General features: G+C 39.5%; 1 protein-coding gene across 1 annotated transcript in view; it reads right to left on the reverse strand.

Moving 5' to 3' along the window:
* Positions 1–2783: 2783 nt before the first annotated feature.
* Positions 2784–18524, reverse strand: part of CTTNBP2 (cortactin binding protein 2) — a 179738-nt gene continuing 163997 nt past the window's right edge. The window contains exons 18-22 of the mRNA XM_077834357.1: positions 18108–18293; positions 10214–10274; positions 9109–9241; positions 6442–6543; positions 2784–3030 (exon numbers count right to left, since the gene is read on the reverse strand). Of these exons, the coding sequence (XP_077690483.1) occupies positions 2875–3030; positions 6442–6543; positions 9109–9241; positions 10214–10274; positions 18108–18293 (638 nt within the window). The 3' untranslated portion in view covers positions 2784–2874. The remainder of the gene's footprint in view (positions 3031–6441; positions 6544–9108; positions 9242–10213; positions 10275–18107; positions 18294–18524) is intronic.

The raw sequence follows: 18524 nt of genomic DNA on the forward strand, positions 1-18524 counted from the left end.
CTGAAAAAATCAGTTATGCGCCCAGCTCCACTCCTTACACACACAAACTAAGACCCTGGTCCTACAGTCATCACTCGGGGCCTAAAGGAGAGGTCTTTGTCTCCTAGGATATGTCCTCCTGCAAAGTTAGCTCAGGCTGTAACTTAGGTGTTGCCCCACCCCTAGTTTTTTTCCTTCCCTTTTTCACCTCCCTGACTTCTTGCAGAATTTAAACACATGATGCTGCATCCTGTGTGATCATTACAAATCTCTCTTCAGATTTGCTTTTCCCCTCCACTACCCCCCACCCTCCACACACAGAGTAAGCTACAATTACCATGCTTCAGTACTCAGATGCTAGATGCTAAGGCACATTCCTCTGATCTTCAGCTGATCAATGATGCTGAAAACCAGTTGCTGTTAAACAGATACATGCCATGTTTTCAGCACCTAAACTGATGACAAGGTCAGGAGATATGAAAACTCTTGGTCAGTGTTCACTGGAAATCACTGGTCTGTTACTGCACAAGAATTTATACATAATTGAGGTTTGTCACTGGATCCACTCACCGCTAAGGACACCTCCTCCTGGCTGCTGTGGGATTAGTTCCTTCCAGGTGCTGCACTCTCCTCTGGTAGAGTCTCCACCCATCGTCCTCTCTCGCCCTGTGGCTCCTTCTCACTCCAGGAGCTGCAGCTTCCTCTTTGTGACTTGCCTCTCCGGCCAGGTCACTACGGTCCTCCCCTTCTGGGTATCTTTCAGAGCAAACCATCCCAGGCAGTCTGCTCGCTATGGCCTGGTCTACACCTCCCCAGTGCTTGGTATGGGAAACCAGGCCAGCCCTCTGCTCCAGGTTCCAGCTCAGGGGCCCTATCTTCTGCAGCTAAGGTCTACATTATCCTTTGCCTGGCTGCTTTCCCTTGAGCCTTTTCTACCTTTCTGGCTCTCTACTCTCTCTGGGTTTGCCAGCCACACAACTCCCTCCTCCCAGGGAGTAACTGTAGGCTCCTTGACTCTATAGCCCCAAACACATCACCCTTCTCTCAGGGAGTGACTGCAGACTATTTCCCTGCAGTCCCTTTTGGCTGTCAGCTCCTAGGCTTTATAAAGGCCCTTCCTGTTCCTATCCAGATGAGCCTTGTCTCTAATTAATCCTTGCTCCCTGGCTCCTCTTTCAGGCGCAGCCCAGGCAGATTGGCCCACCTCACCACCTTAACCCTCTCAGGCCTTGGGTGGGGTGGACACCCCATCACAGGTTGTAAGAAAACAATGCTGAAATTTATGCATTTCCTCCCAGAATATATTTTAAAGGAGATAACTATGAAATCAGCCATTTAATCCTTCTAAATCCACACAGATACAATATACACACACAAGACCAAGAGACAGACAAACATGGAGCAGTACAAAAGTTTTATTGACATAAGTTTGGGATGGCTGCCTTACTCATTGTGGTGAAGTGCTCGGAGTACATTTATGGAACCCTTGCCCCTTCCAAAATTAACTTGAACAGTGGCCTTTTGGAAGGTGCAGCGATGAGCATGTTGCCCATACCTCTCTCAAAGCAACCTCTTGGTAATTCACCAGGTGGCACTGAGGTCTGATCTTAAGGAAGCCATGTATCCTCCTCTTCTGACTAGATAATAAGGTACCAAGACAGTGATTGTATCCACATTATTACTATTCACAAGTATAAATTGTGGCCACCATAAAGAGGGTGGGTGGATGGAATATTTCTTTCACATACTTTCCCATTAGGGGAAGTGTGTAATTTAAGTCTGTAGTGAGATAAAAGATATTTCAGGTTAACGGCAATTCAAATGTTATTTCACAGTAACTACATAGTAAATCCACTATAAAAATTGGTAATTACATGGTAATTCATGTTATTGCTGATACATTATCTCTGGGTAACCATGTAATTAAACTTGTGCTGTAATTCTTTCAATAAGAACTGTTTTGGTAAAACAACATTATTTCCTGGATTCATTTTTTAAAATGCTATTGAAAGAGTAGAAAACTTTTACATCATACATTAAGACTCATTTATTAGAGGACCATCCCAAAGAGTGGGAAGTTGTGTGAAGTAACTGATTTATTGCATTATAATTTCTCTCCCTTTTCTTTTTTAAATATAGGAGACATAATGCAAACTCATAACAGTTCAAACACATGAAGCCTACAATAAGCAAGAGAGAAACAAAAGCACGTTTCAGCAGGCAAACTGTGGGGTAATCAAAATATTTAATATGGCTTGTAGCTGAAAGTAATTGATCCAGGTTTCCAATCATTTTAATTATTGCCACATTCCATTCACTTTTCATTAAGTGAAGATAAAAACATGTTCAGTCTTTAAGATGCATGTACATTAGCTTTAAGCCAGTACTGTACATATTGTGCAACTCATCTGTATGCAACACATGAATTTCATAGAATATATTTATATACTGTATATATATATATATATACACACACACACACACGCACACGCGCAAACACACAATTTTCTGTGGTAATACCCCTGAATAACATCATTTAAGCAATGCTAATTTCCATATTAGAAAACCCAGTTACGAGGCTGGCATAACTTCCCACTAAGTTTAAATCAATATAATTTCCAGATTAAAGCAATACAATATTTCATTATGAACATCTTATTTACATACAAATTAAACTGTGGTCCCGTACACACATTATATTACAAGGAAACCATTTTAATTTTAAAAAATTATTTACATATTTGAGTTCTTTGTTCTTTAATACAGAGATTATGTGAACACTGAAATCTGTATACTAGGCAGGTCTATTTATTAGATTTTTCTATTTGTATTTTTTTGTGCAAATTCCAAATCTTTGCTTTTAAGTTGTCATCATCTGCCTCTATTTGCCTTGTATTACTGCTGCTGCTTTTTTGCGTACTGAGAAGGCTGGGTGACTTTACTTCTGGGAACAGGAAGAAAAGATTTAACTCTTGAAACACCCAACTCAGTCTTTGATTTACTGTTGGTGCATTCCACAGTGCGATTGCTGCTGAGAGGACGGATCCCATCCTGTGAATAAAATACAGCATCTTTTTAGCATAAGCATATCCATCGTAAGAACCAAGAGCACCAAAAAAGAGCAAAACAGTGAGTGTCTACGGTTTACAGCATCTTGCACTTTTTGGAAGCATGATAGCCTCAGGAAAAGGATAAATTTTCAGGTCCTTGTGAAACAGTTACAGTTTTAGCTTCACTAACCAGTTAGAATCCAATACTCTAATAGAAGTTGCTTTTGTAAAAAAAAGCTAACGGGGCATTTCTTCAATAAAAACTTCTTAACATATCATACAAGGACAACAGTAGTGCTCTGGACAAATTATACCAGCTGATACTCAGTACCGCTCTTTTTACTTTTCTCTCTCTCTCTTCCTCTGAAGAAGAAAGATTCCCTGGACTATAAGAAAACTTAAACTATGTACTTAAAACTATGTACAACTATCTTATTTAAAAGTGGATCGGAAATATGGACACAAAGTTCTGACCAGGACCATGCGGCGGTGACAAGGAACTGCAGATGCAGTCAGTCCACCCTGTTCTTTATCACCGTGGATGGAAGCAGAAGGTGAGCCAGGGTGCATGTGCGGACCAACCAGCTCCAAACGCATAGTTTGCATGTGTAACCCTTAATGGAATACCATAGGGAGCATCACTCGAAGAAGAGCCAATAGATATGGAACGGTACCTGGCAAGGCATCGTTGGAACTGGTGACAAGCTACAGTGATGGCCAATCAGGTACAGTCTCTTAAGGGAGCTCCTTTACTGATTGTGATCAAGAAAAAATTGACTGGAATGTCCCAAGGGGAGCATTTATACTCAGCAGGGAGTTGTGTGCGACTGCTAGTAGGGGGGCCATACTTTATCCCACTACTGCTGCCCTCAAGGATCATAAAAATCTTAAGAGCTAAAGGAGTTCTGCTCGTCTTATGCTAAGACCCAGAAGTGAAGATCCCGTATAGATGGTGGCCTTGATTTTGTGTTTAGTTATTTTGCATTTCAGACACTGTCATACACAAATCTACTGTAGCCAGCTACAAAAGGGTCATCCTAGTGTAGGATGTCTAGTTGGGGAAAACTTAGGCATGGCTAGGGCTCCCTTTCCTTGGCAATCACTGCTGCCACATCTGCCTCTTGGGGCTTTCAGGAGCTGGCATAATTTAGAGTATCCCTTAGATGGCGTAGAATTAAAGGAGCACAAAGGCCAGTTTCACGCACACACACCTGCCAAGATGCAATGTATGTTTCTCAGCTGTAGCTGAGGATCTAGGCCAGTATCTTTAGAGAAGCATGAATTTCACTGAATGCCGATTTACTTAAATTCTGCCAACCCCCTTCTTTAACTGTTCTTTATTTATGAAAAAAGGAAAGTGAAGGACTGATTGTCTTGATTCCTACCTTGCAAACTTCCCCTCAGTTCTATTAATGCATCAAAATACTCCTGTTAGCTGTGTAAGTAAACATATAGCCCCCTTTGCTGCAGTATCTGAGCACCTCACAAACATTCACTAATTTAACCCCAAACGGAGTTTTTACCCCAAAAGGAAAAAGTGCCAGAAACTCCATGAAGTCCACTAGAGACTTTGCTATTGCTTCTGATTTTACGTGGAACACATTCTGATACTCTGGTGCTAAGCACCGAACAAAACCTTATGGATAGGGCAACAGAGATAACAGATGATCTCACAGCATCTCTGTTAGGTAGGGAAGCATTATCCCCATTGAACAGACAGGGAGTTGACGCACAGAGACATTGAGTATCTTGCCCAAAGTCAGTCAGTCACTCACACACACATACACACACAGAGTTCCTGGTAGCGCTAGAAATTCAGTCCAGATCTCCTAAATCCAGTGCCTCAGCCACCACACCATCCTTCCTCCTATTACAGTCCTGAAAATCTTCTGGTCAGAATAGACCTTCAGTACCATGTAGAACTGTACTTTAATTCTGTGACACTAGGGAGAATTTAACTCTCTCTATGAACATTGCACTGCTGGGCTTAAGTCAGAAGTTAAAAAGAGAAAGGCTTGTACATCCTCTCTGGAGGAAGGTCTTGTGGTTTACACATAAAATTAATTCAAGGGGGCCTGGATTACATTCCCAACCCTATCACAGATTTCCTGTGTGGCCTCGGGCACGTCATTCATTTCAGTTTTTTCATCACTAAATGGGTGATACACCTAACTATCTCACTGGGGGGTGGTAAGACTAAATTGCTGTGCATAAAGTACATTGAAATTCTAGGATGGAACATTATACAAGTAAAGTATTATCAGAGTCTCAGTGTTGCTGCAGAACTCAGTATCATTATGCTACATATTGAATTTTTTAATATAGCAATATTTTCCCTTTATAGATTTCAAACGGATGTAATTTGCAAAGAATTTAGGTAATTTCCCCCTGTCGTTTCTTCAGAAAAATAACTGACATTCAACAAATATACTTGTGATCATCCAATTATTTTCTGAGTTACAATTTATGCCCTCCAGTAACAAATCAGCAGCTTTTTGGCACCTAAGCCTTCATATGTTCAAACTATCCTGTAGTTAATATTGTCTGTTTACATCTGGACTCTTGTTTCCCAAACGTGGGAGGACCAATTCCAAATGGATTTATTCTTTCTGGGTTTTTTTTGGTTTCTTCTAAGATAGCGTGCCAAGAAAGCAGTGCACTGAAACATACAACAAGTTCAGAGGGAAAGAAGTTAATCCCCGTTTAAAAAAAATAAAAGCTGATCTATGTCTTGTTTGCTCAGCCTCCTGTACTATAATTGGTTTCAGGTTCTCAAAATTTCCACCAGCAGGAAGATTTCCACTCAATATCAGGCTGACTCATTTCTAGTTACGGAAGACACTCAGGAGGCATCTGGTTCAAACTGGCATATGCTTTGGTAATCACTAATAAGGATGACAAAGTAAACCGTGTTCAAGCAATTAGTGTCCAGAAGTAACGGGAATTTTGACTACTTCTGTTCATTTAATCATTTTAGCTTGTAAGGCTACTATGAAAATGTTGAGTGCTAGAAAAGTCCAAATTTCAGAAAAGTTTGATTAAAATAATTGAAATATCATGACTATCTATGATACTTATTCAGTAGATATCATCATGTAAATATAAAAATCACACATGGGCCAAACGCATACCTAGTTTAATGACCAATGACTTTGGTGGACACACACCAGGGAAAAAATTGGCCCACGGTGCCTGAAGTATGTTTCCTAAAAATTATGAATCATATCGGTTTACCAACCTGTCAATAAATACCTTTTGTCTCTAATTAACAGAGAATTCAAGGCATTTTAATCTTTCTGATTCCCACCAAGAACTCAAACATAGATTTGTAGTGAGCTCTAGAAAATGTTCAAAATAGTTTGTACACAGGTATTTTTTTACACTCTTATGAAACATACTATGCGTCCCATACCTTTTGTGACACCGATTTACTTGGATTAGTACTGCTTGCTGAAAATATAGGATCAATTTGAGAGCTTCTGAACATAACCAGCTCATCCTTAGAATCAGCAATCTAAAAGAAAAGAAAACAATATTTTGGAAGTCCTTTATATTTCATTTTGAAGATTTTTGGAGTCTATTTTTAATGCACATTTTACTTTGCATGAGAGATTATAAGAGTTGTGTGTAAACTTCAGAAGAATGATTTATAAATCCTCACTGTATCCAAGAAAAAAAGGGGAGCCAGATTCAATTTAAGTTTACAGAATCATAGAGATGTAGAGCTGGAAGGGATCTCCAGAGATCAACTAGTCCATTACTCTTCCCCCCCGCCAAGTATACCTAGGACCATCCCTGACAGGTGTTTGTCTAACTTGCTCTTAAAAACCTCCAATAATGGGGATTCCACAACAACCCTTGATACCCTATTCCAGTGTTCAACTGTTCTTATAGTTAGAAAGTTATCCTAATATCTAACCTAAATTTCCCTTGCTGCAGAGTAAGTTTGTTTTACCTTCATTGGCTATAGATAACAGTTGATGACCATCCTCTTTATAATAGTCCTTAACATATTTTCATACTTATCAGGTCTCCACTCAGCCTTCTTTTCTCATGCCCAGTTTTTTTAACCTTTCCTCACAGGCCAGGTTTTCTAAACTTTTTATCAATTTCGTTGCTCTGCTCTGGATTCTCTCGTTTGTCCACATCCTTCTTAAAGCATGGCATCCAAAATTGGACATAGTACTCTAGCTGAGGACTCACCAGCACTGAGTAGAGCGAAACAATTACCAATCACGTCTTACATACCACACTCCTGTTAACACACCACAGAATAATATTTGTCTGTTTTGCAACTGTATTACATTGTTAACTCAGATTCAATTTGTGATCCATTATAAGCCCAAGATCTTTTTCAACAGTACTACTGCCTAGCCACTTATTCCCCATTTTATAGCTGTGAAGTTGATTTTTTCTTCTTTAGTGTAATACTTTGAATTTCTCTTTATTCAATTTCATCTCTTTAATTTCAGACCAATTTTCCAGTTTATCAAGGTCATTTTGAATTCTAACCCGTCCTCCAAAGTGCTTGCAACCCCTTCCATCTTGGTGTCATCTGCAAATTTTACAAACATTCTCTCTGCTGCGTTATCTAAGTCATCAGTGGAATCTCAATAGATATATCCTCCCAGTTTGACAATGAACCATGACTACTCTTTGAGTACAGTTTTTCAACCATTTGGGCCCCACTGTATATTAATTTAATCTAGACAATATTTCCCTAGTTTGCTTATGAGAACATCATGTAAGTACAGTGTCAAAAACGTTACTAAATTCAAAATAAATCATGTCTACATCTTTTCCTCTATCTACTAGCCAGTAGCCCTGTCAAAGAAGGAAATTGGGCTGGGACAGCATGATTTGTTCTTTAATAAATCCACATTGGCTATTAGTTATCACCTTATTATACTCTAGATTCTTACAAATTGATTGTTTAATAATTTTGCCAGTATCTTTCCAGTTACCGCAGTTAGGCTGACTGGTCTATAATTCCTGGATCCTCTTTGTTCCCCTTTTTTAAAGATAGGTACTATATATGTTTGCCATTCTCCAGCCCTCTAGGACCTCACCCATCCTTCATGAATTTCTGAAGATAACTGCTAATGGTTCCAAGATTTCTTCAGTCCTAGGGTGAATTTCATCAGGTTCTGTCAAATTTAATACATCTAATTTCTTTAAATATTCTTCATCTTGTCTTTCCCTATTCTGGCTAGGATCCAGTTGCCATCCCCTAAGACACGCCTTTTAGGATAGTCACAACCAGTAAACACATGTTAAACCCTGTCTACACAAGTGTTTGAAAATGTTAGTTAAAATGAGTTAGCTAACATGCTTTTAAACCATCTATTTTCCCTAGGCCAGACATGGCCTTGGAGTGAATCTCTGCTGAGATGCCAAGGGATTAGCTGGTGCAGCTTCAGTGCATCTGGCTCATAGCATACAGCTGTTAAAACCTAACTTCACAGAGAATTATATAAAACATGATTACAAAGCTTCCCACCACAAATATTTCTTAATTAAAAGTTTGTTGGTATCTGAGATCACAGAGAATGTGCAATAAAGCAAAATCGCTGGAAAGGTTTAAACAACCAGGGAATTGTTTATGGAAATCCTTGGTGTATAATTAGGTATAATGGGATTATGGTCAGCAAAGTAAGTGTACAATGTGCATCAGAAAAGCTTTATATTGCTATTAGACTATGAAATAGTCTCCCAGTGGAAGTAGTGAAAACACAACTGATTCAAATCACTAAAAATTAGGCTGCTGAAAGCAACAGAAAATATGATGTGGAGAGCAACAATGCATTGAAGCAGATTATCTGATAGAACTTTAGCTTCTCTAAATTCATCGCTCAATACATTTTAGCATTCACTGCAAATTCCTGAGTATATGACATGACATTTAAGGTTAAACTTTTTTTAAAATAAAATAAATCATAAAATCTATCACACATATAATATATTAGTCTATTTTAGCACATCTAGAGTTAATGAAAAAATATTTTAAAATCTAAGATCTATTATGGATAAAACAACTGCATATGATTATTATGTAAATTATTTAAACCCCAGTGTTTACCTTGCTTATATCAGACTCTGATTTGCTGGAACACATACTTTGAAGTTCCTGCACAAGATCTACTTCATCATCAGAACCAAGGGACAGCCTTTGCTCCAGATTTAACACTTTTAGCTGCTCATTCTCTGAAGAGCTATGAAAACAAAACAAGAGACAAGACAACTGAAAGTGGGCTATGGCACATAATTAATATATTTATACACACACACACAGGGCACAAGGAAATGGTATCCTCCTTTCACAAAGATTGCATAACTACACTGTCTATTCAGTAACACCCCTACTTTAGGATGTAGCAACAAACAGAATGGAAATAGCATCCAGTTTAGGCATCAGTAGTTGTCAGTCTTTAATTTTGTTGCTTCATAATAGACCCTCTTCTACCCAATTTAATCTATTCTCTCCACTGTTTCAGCAAAGGATGCTTCCGTGTGACAAGTATAAATGCCATTTGACAGGAGAGTTTTTCTTTCTTTTGCCTACACCAATTCAGTGCTGCAGCCATCCTCCCACGCTCCTTTTTTGGAACTATTCCTAACTATTTAGGAGCCACTGCTAGAAGCACAAAGGTTTCTGTGCTCTGCAAAGATGTGAATTTAAGATCTGGAGTTGTCTCCTGCATATGGTAACATAAAATGCAGTCCCCTTGGACCATTTGCTCAGTAGCTACTTAAAGACATTCCATATCATTTAGAGTAAAATGCACGTATTATACAAACGTCAGATTTCCATTCAGTAGGCTGAAAAAGCCAGAAGGTCTTCTTTGTACACCTCTAGATGAAAAGACAGCCTTCTGCTTTTTATAAGCCAAAGTAAGAGGAGTTTTATATAATATTCCCCAAGTCCTAGAAAATTCTAATAATAAATAAAGGAACATACTCTGTGGCAAGGTTTGAGCTACTGAAATAGGTTCTAAATTATAATTAAAAGCCTCTCCTCCCCCCCCCAAATTAGAATTAAAAAGCCTATACTTCTTCAGCTTTGAACCCAAAAGTAACCATACCAAACGTAAACCATCCACTTACTCAGAAGAGTGAACTGGGTTTTGACATAATAGTATCTGTCATCTTTGCTAAATACTACAAGAATAAAAAACCTGACTTACTTTTTGATAAGAGAAGCCATTTTGTTGCAATTCTGTTGCAACATGTTCTTTGTTTTTATACCTGCACAAAAGGGAGGGAAGTTAACTTGTTATACTTAGCATAATTCTATTATTTTCTTCATTTTAAAAGCTGTAATGAATAGGCAAAACATATTCCTATTTTCTGATCATCAGCACACCCCGTGTCCTGTCAAGATCATGTTAAGGCCCCATGGCCCTATTGCAATTGCACAAAGAGGCCTGAGCGGGGGCCAGGATCTGCCAACTTTCTTGAGCAGGTGTGGTATAGGTAGTCTTTTCCCCACCAAGTTCTGCCAACACAGTGACTACTGACACCAGTATGGTCCTCTCAAAAAGAAGGAAACCAACCCAATTCATTATTACTTGTTATCAGAGTGAGCCTTTGAACTCAGAGGTGAAAGGCTATTAAAATGAAATCCACTGTCCCATTTTGTCTCAATTTCCCTCCAAATGTTTATTCTTAATATACGTTACCAAGAGTGCAAGAGGATCCTTAGATACAAAGTATGACAGCAATAACCTTATCACCTTGAGCTGTGTTCACATCAACTCTAAGAAATTAAGCAGGATTAGATCTGGTCAGAATTTGGATGGAAGACTACCAGTCTGCTTCAGGAAGTGTTAGTGACAATTCAGAAATAGCACTCTTCTCCCTTTCAGAGTAGCAGCCGTGTTAGTCTGTATCCGCAAAAAGAAAAGGAGTACTTGTGGCACCTTAGAGACTAACCAATTTATTTGAGCATAAGCTTTTGTGAGCTACAGCTCACTTTGTTGGATGCATGCAGTGGAAAACACAATGGGGAGATTTTATATACACAGAGAACATGAAACAATGGGTGTTACCATACACACTGAAAGGAGAGTGATCAGGTAAGGTGAGTTATTACCATCAAGAGAGAAAAATAACCTTTTGTGGTGATAATCAAGGTGGGCCATTTCCAGCAGTTGACAAGAACATGTGAGGAACAGTGTGTGTGTGTGTGGGGAAATAAACGTGGGGAAATAGTTAAAACTAGGCATCAATATTTGGTGGGAATAGATTTTTCCATTTTTGCAGTATTAATTTTTTATCAGCATAAGGTGCTTAATAGCCATGCTACCTTGTTACCAGGTAATCTCCCCCAGGTACCAGGAGCATATCCAAGAATGAACTTAAGGGAGAGGGCTCCATCTTAGCTTCCAGTATCAAACTGGTCCTTTGATCCCCCCTCACCCCTCAAACTCACACCAGAAATTCTTGATACAGGGGCACTTCCAAAACATATGAGCTAATGTGACACCAAGGGAGTTACACTTAAAATAGTGGCCAGCATTTATGAGATCCGTAATCACTAGCCTATGTGGTAATCAGTGTATTTGAAAAAGTGTCTTTTGGTGAATAAGCCACAGTTTCAAATCTGTAGTTGCTTTTTTAACGTTAGATACAATTGTATTGAAGGGGGTCCATGATAACTGTGTATCCAAATTGCTATTTCAAGCAACTCTCAAAGTATCAATCTTTGACAGAGTTTTTTGGGACTGGGAATCATAAAAGGATACCTCTGGCTGAGTAAATCCATTCCATTGCATCCGGTCCAAATACATTTGTAAGTAAATGCTTTAACTAGAGATATTTTCATGCTCCAGAGCAGGGCAAGCCAAATTGTTGCTGAAGACCTAAAAATGGTTTCAATTTATTATCATCAATTAGCTGTAACACAGTTATAACTCCTCTCTGTCCATCTAATTCCTCCACACCAAGGTTTTGCCACTCATTTTAAAGACAGGATTGCTCCACAGGATCACCTCTACATGGAAGAATGGATGGAAGCAGAATTTTCTGGCCAAGTTTGACCAAGCTTGCCTCCCTCATTGTTGTGGAAGCTCTGGAGCCATCAAATCTGCCCTAATACGATCCTGCAATGCCTGAAAGGAAGGTAGGGTTTACAAATTCTTGTTCAACGTGAACCCAAAGAGGAGTCTGTGTGGTCACATCTAATAACCACAAAGATGCATGAACTAACAAAAAGGAGATATAAATAATTTTCTAAGCTGGGAACATGAAATCCTCACAGACTCAGGGACGTGTAATTTGTTCAGAGCCCAAATAACCTGCAACCCAAAGGAATGTTCTTAAATTATTATTGAATTTCTTAAAAACAGTTTGAGGAATAGAAATAGGGACATACAAAATTCTGGGAAGGACATTCATTTTACCTGACACACTGAAAGTTAACAAACTCCATCTCCCCAAATCATTAACCACTTGTGCAGTAACTGGTTCTATATTTATTTTAGGGATGTCCTGAATATTTTTGGGGATCAGTATTCCTAAATACTTCATATAAGAGGATTGCCATTGAAAATCCCAGTTTGAGAAAAGGCTTTTGTGGACATATTTGTTAATGCACAAGATTTCTGATTTACCTTAATTAATTTTACATCCTGAATTTAAACTTATTAACAGTGTTAGAAGGTTAGGAATGGTAATCTTAGGTGTAGATACAAGAGCATCATCCTCATAGAGCACAATTTAGTTCTCTGTTTGGCCCACCGTAATGCCATAAATATTTTGATTTGCTCAGATGACAATGGCTAAAGGTTCTAGAGCTAAATCAAAGAGAAAAGGAGAAAGGGGGCAGCCCTGCCTCATACCTCTCTGTGATGGAAATAGGGCAGAAATAATACTATTGGTAACTATCCTGGAAGTTAGATTGCAGTATAAAAACTTAATCCAAGAAATAAATTATATACCAAGTCCAAAATTTTGCTAATATGTGAAAGAGGGTATGCGTTGAAAAGTTTTTTCAGCATCTAAAGAAACAACAGCTAAAGATTCTTTGATAATATTGCCACTTAGAGAGATTCTAATCAGTTGATGCAAATTATTGGAGCAATGTCTGTTATGGAAGATTTGTGTGTGTAAGGAGTAAGAGTGCTTTGTCCAATTTATTGCTACATACCACACAGTCAGATATTAATAAACAATGTCAACAGTTTTATGCAAGCTATATTTAGCTGAAGAGCGATCAGTAAAGATGCCCTAGATAACATTTTTAGCAGATTGCCTCTGCCACAGATCTCTGATACCCCTCTAGAAATTGTGGAACTGACTATAAAAGAAATGAAGGCTGGAAAGACTCCTGGCACAGAGAGGTTCCCAACTGAATTTTTACAAAAAGTTCTTTGAAACCTTAACACCTACATTATTGAACATGTTCAGTGAGACCAAGAATGAGCAAACTCTCCTGCCTACTCTAAGTGAAATTGTAATTTCAGTTATTATTACACCCAGGAAAGACCTTGGACTATGTAGCAATTATCGTTAGCCTTTTGCTTAAGTCTGTGTGCCCACAGCTTGCCAGCTCTCTCGCCAGATTCCCAGTAGTTTTGCTTGAAACAGAATAAAGCAAACTCTGTTTTTTGGGACAGAAGTGTATTGATTTCAATTCTGTGTTCTCTCCATGTCTTTTTATAGGTGGCATAAGAGATGATATGGCCTCTGATGAAGGCTTTAAAGGTTTCCCAAAGCGTGGCAGCTGATGAAGTGGTGGGGGCACGTGTTTTTTTTTTTAAAAGTTCTAACTCTTGTTGGAGAGAGTTAACAAATGATGTATCAAACAGTGGAATGGTATTTAAGCTCCACATTTTAGATAGGGGTATATACCCTGGGGGCCTAACAGACAAATGTGCCCATATTTAAAAAAGGGAAGAAGGAGAATCCAAGGAACTACAGACAGGTCAGCCTCACCTCAGTCCCTGGAAAAATAATGGAGCAGGTCCTCAAGATACCCATTTTGAAGCACTTGGAGGAGAGGAAGGTGATCAGGAACAGTCAAATTGGATTTACCAAGGGCAAGTCATGACTGACCAACCTGATTGGCTCTGTGGATATGGGGAAAGCAGTGGATGTGATATACCTTGACTTTAGCAAAGCTTTTGATATGGTCTCCCACAGTATTCTTGCCAGCAAGTTAAAGTAGTATCGATTGGATGAATGGACTATAAGGTCGACAGAAAGCTGGCTAGATCATCGGGCTCAACGGATAGTGATCAATGGCTCCATGTCTAGTTGGCAGTCGGTATCAAGTGGAGTGCCCTAGGGATTGGTCCTGGGGCTGGTTTTGTTCAACATCTTTATTAATGATCTGGATGATGGGATGGATAGTACTCTCAGCAAGTTCGCAGATGACACGAAGCTGTGGGGAGAGGTAGATAGGCTGGACGGTAGGGATAGGGTCCCGAGTGACCTAGACGAATTGGAGGATTGGGCCAAAAGAAAGCTGATGAGGTTCAACAAGGACAAGTGTAGAGTCCTGCATTTAGGAAGGAAGAATCCCATGCACCGCTACAGCCTGGAGACCGACTGGCTAAGAGGCAGTTCTGCAGAAAAGGACCTGGGGATTACAGTGGATGAGAAGCTGGATACGAGTCAGCAGTGTGCCCTTGTTGCCAAGAAGGCCAACAACATATTGGGCTGTATTAGTAGGAGCATTGCCAGCAGATCGAGGGAAGTGATTATTCCCCTTTATTTTGTACTGGTGAGGCCACACCTGGAGTAGTGTGTCCAGTTTTGGTCCCCCCACTACAGAAGGGATGTGGACAAATTGGAGAGAGTCCAGCAGAGGGCAACAAAAATGATTACGGGGCTAGTGCACATGACTTATGAGGATAGGTTAACGGAAATTGGGCTTATTTAGTCTGCAGAAGAGAAAAGTGAGGGGGGATTTGATATCAGCCTTCAACTACCTGAAGGGGGTTCCAAAGAGGATGGAGCTCAGCTGTTCTCAGTGGTGGCAGGTGACACAACAAGAAGCAATGGTCTCAAGTTCCAGTGGGGGAGGTCTAGGTTGGATATTAGGAAATACTGTTTCACTCGGAGGGTGGTGAAGCACTGGAATGCGTTACCTAGGGAGGTGGTGGAATCTCCATCCTCAGACGCTTTTAAGGTCCGACTTAACAAAGCCCTGGCTGGGATGATTTAGTTGGTGTTGGTTCTGCTTTGATGTGGGGACTGGATTAGATGACTTCCTGAAGTCTCTTCCAACTCTGATATTCTATGATGCTAAGAAATATATTTAGGAGCACAGTCAGCTATAACAATAGCACAAATGCCATAATCAGTGAAAGAACTGATCAAGTCTTCTCACACTAAGAAATAGTCCAATTCTGAATAAGTTGAATGAGCTGCAGGAAAAAAATCAAACAAATAAACAAAACAAAAACCTATAGTCTTTAGCCATTGGATTATCCAATCTCCACACATCCTGTAAACCTAAATCACCCATGTATGTAGGTATGAAGTACCTGACAAGTAATCATGTTTTTATATGGAGATGGAGCAGATTTATAAAGGACTGAAAGAAAAAAAGAAAAGAAAATGAACATACATATCATTCAACTACCACCTATCAACTTATTTAGAGCAGCCATATCAGATCTCAGAGAACAATACATAAACTACATACAGTCAAATCATTCCATATATATCTCCTCTTGCGAGGGAGGAGTTTGCAGATTTTTGAGGTATTTTTCTGCCTTCTGAGGGGACCTGAATGATACTATCTTGTTGCCATCTTTAATATTGAACATTGCCAGATATTTAATAAAATATTTCTAGTCCATCTTCCTAGCCAATTGTTGTGCTTGGTTAAAAGCTGCCCTCACTGCAACCATATCACAGGGATAATCTTGAGCTTATGCTCAAATAAATTTGTTAGTCTCTAAAGTGCCACAAGTACTCCTTTCTTTTTGCGGATACAGACTAACACAGCTGCTACTCTGAAACTTGAAAAAGCAGTATTTTAATTGCTGGTTCTCCCCCAAGAGCTCCTTTTTTCCTCTGGATTTTTGCAATATAAGCTCCTTAATGGTAAACCTCAGGAACTACACAATCAATGCTCTGGGCTGACCTCCTGGAGCTGGCGGGAAGGGCTATGGCCCGGTGTGCCCGCTCAATTTCAAAACAAAAATTTACCAGCAGATCCAACAACTTAGTTAGGGACAAATTCAGAGGGTTTGCCTTTTCTTATTCCCTCAGGGAGACCCACAATTCTTGTGTTACATTGTTGTGAGCCATTGTCTAGATCAATTGGCTTGGTCTCAGTAGTCTTGACATCATTACAGTTCTTCATAACCTGGAATTTGTTCTCTTTGAGACTATCTTCCACTTCAGAAGTTCTGTGTTCTACTTCCCCATTCCATCTGGATAGAGCATGTAAGGGAACTCTGAATCTGAGGCACAGTGGTAGGGTGGAAACTAGATTTAATTTCAACAGTCTCTGCAGCCATCTGTTGCAATACAGCCATCAGCTGTGCTCCATCAGATTCAGGCACCATTTTGTTTGCAGAATCAGGGAGGCAGATCTCTATTTTTTCAGTGTTTTCAGATTTGGAGAGGAAGATGCAGAGCTAGAGGGCACCTTGGGGGTTTCAGCAGTCAGGCACAATATTTCTTGGGGTTGGGGATGGTGGGTTTAGGGGGATGATGTTCAGGGATTCCCCGTGGACTACTTCAGAGCTCAAGCAACCTGCATCCACCTTGGTTACAGCACCCTCTGAAGTCCTCTCTGTGCTGTTTAAAAAATGCTATTTTTTCTATTCCAGAAGTAGTTGATTTTACATATGGATAATGCAATCCGTGTATAATTTATAGTTAACCATTTACTGGCTGATTCATGATCTCTGGGTGACAGGCATTATAAATTTATAAATGCCACTTATTAATTATATCTGCCACACTATTGTAGCTGCATTAAACCAGTTATCAACTATATAGTAACCTCTTATGTAAGGAACTGTGGAAGCCTTTGTTACGGCTTAGCTAGGGAACTTCCGCTTTCTCAAGGCCACCCGGTCACTGCAGGACATGGAGAACCAACTGTAACCGGTTTTAGGCCGGTTTTGTCTGCCTTGCATGGCCCGTTGCCAGGTAGCGGAAAGCCCCCTTAGGAAAGTACCTAATTATATATTCATGAGCTGTTTCTGTGTACTGCTTATTATGGCTCGCTGATTGCCCCTTCGTCGGACTCCGTCCCAGGCAAAGCTCCGGTGTGCTGGGTTCTCCGCCTCTGTGACAGCAATGCTTGGAGTCCCCATTGCAGGTGTGTCACTAACCTTCAATAAAGCCAATAACTCACTGCTTAGCTGCGTGTGGGTCTCGTTTTCCAGAGTACCTCTGCTGGCCTGCGGTGCTTCGAACGCCTTGGCCTAGAACATCTTAGAACCTCTAAAATACAATGTCTTTCCCTATGTGAACTCTGGATTTTTTTAAATTTATTTTTGGCAATGAAGAGGAAACCTTAGAAAAAACCCTGCAATTTAAAAACCAGAGACTTTTGCCCATCTGATAATTTTGAGGTAGAGGAAAGAATGCCACCAACTGCATCTCCACCATCATTTCCTACAGTCCCTATCTTATTCTTTGGAGTTCTCCCATTCAATTCCAAAACTGGCTTGATTCCACTTAGCTGGCAAAAGTGAAAAGATCATAGATTGAGAAAGTATGTCTGATTTTTATGATAACCATTTACATTATTGTTGTGTATATATAAAAAGCATGTAAAACAATGAGATTATTTAACTGACATACTTACTATGTCATTTAACACTTTATGTGCTATAAATAACAGGAAGGACATTTAACGAGAACAAAAATAAATTTAAGTAGGCTATTGCAAAAGTACCAGAAAAAGAGCAAAAGAGCTGAACAATTTTCAAAAGACATGAACATTAAATGCACCTTGTTTTTGCTGAGAATTAAAAGGAAGTTCAAACATGAAAAAAATAAAAACCAGTTTCTTTCCAGGGTCATATCTACTCATCTCAAAAACAACACCCTCCCCCATCACAAAAGACTAACATGTTTTCCGTGGTCCCAAATAACAAGCTTTACCTTCTGTATTTGCCTCCTGCTTACTCCATGATTGGGAAGATGAATGGCCTGACTTCTTACGAGGACTTGTGCTCACCTTTCTCCAGGAAGCATTCTCTCCTCTTTTCTTATTACAATTTTTGTAGCTTGAAACCATGGCTAAGGGGAAATTTCCTCCTTTAAAGTCTGCTATGCATCTATCCAGATCTGAAACAGTATTAATACACATTTTAAAAAAAATGCTGAGAGTGCATTGCAGCCATGGCAGAGATATGCAGTTAGCAAAGAACTAACATGGCCTCTAAGATTTCTCATCACTATTCCGTTCAATGGGATCAAACTCTTTTAATCACAAGACTTACCATATCTGTGAAATTACTGTTATGTACTGACGTCTTCTCTAAAGTGCTTTGAGATATACTGATGAGAAGTGCTACA

The sequence above is a fragment of the Eretmochelys imbricata genome, chromosome 1, assembly GCF_965152235.1.
Source record: "Eretmochelys imbricata isolate rEreImb1 chromosome 1, rEreImb1.hap1, whole genome shotgun sequence".
Lineage (NCBI taxonomy): Eukaryota > Metazoa > Chordata > Testudines > Cheloniidae > Eretmochelys > Eretmochelys imbricata.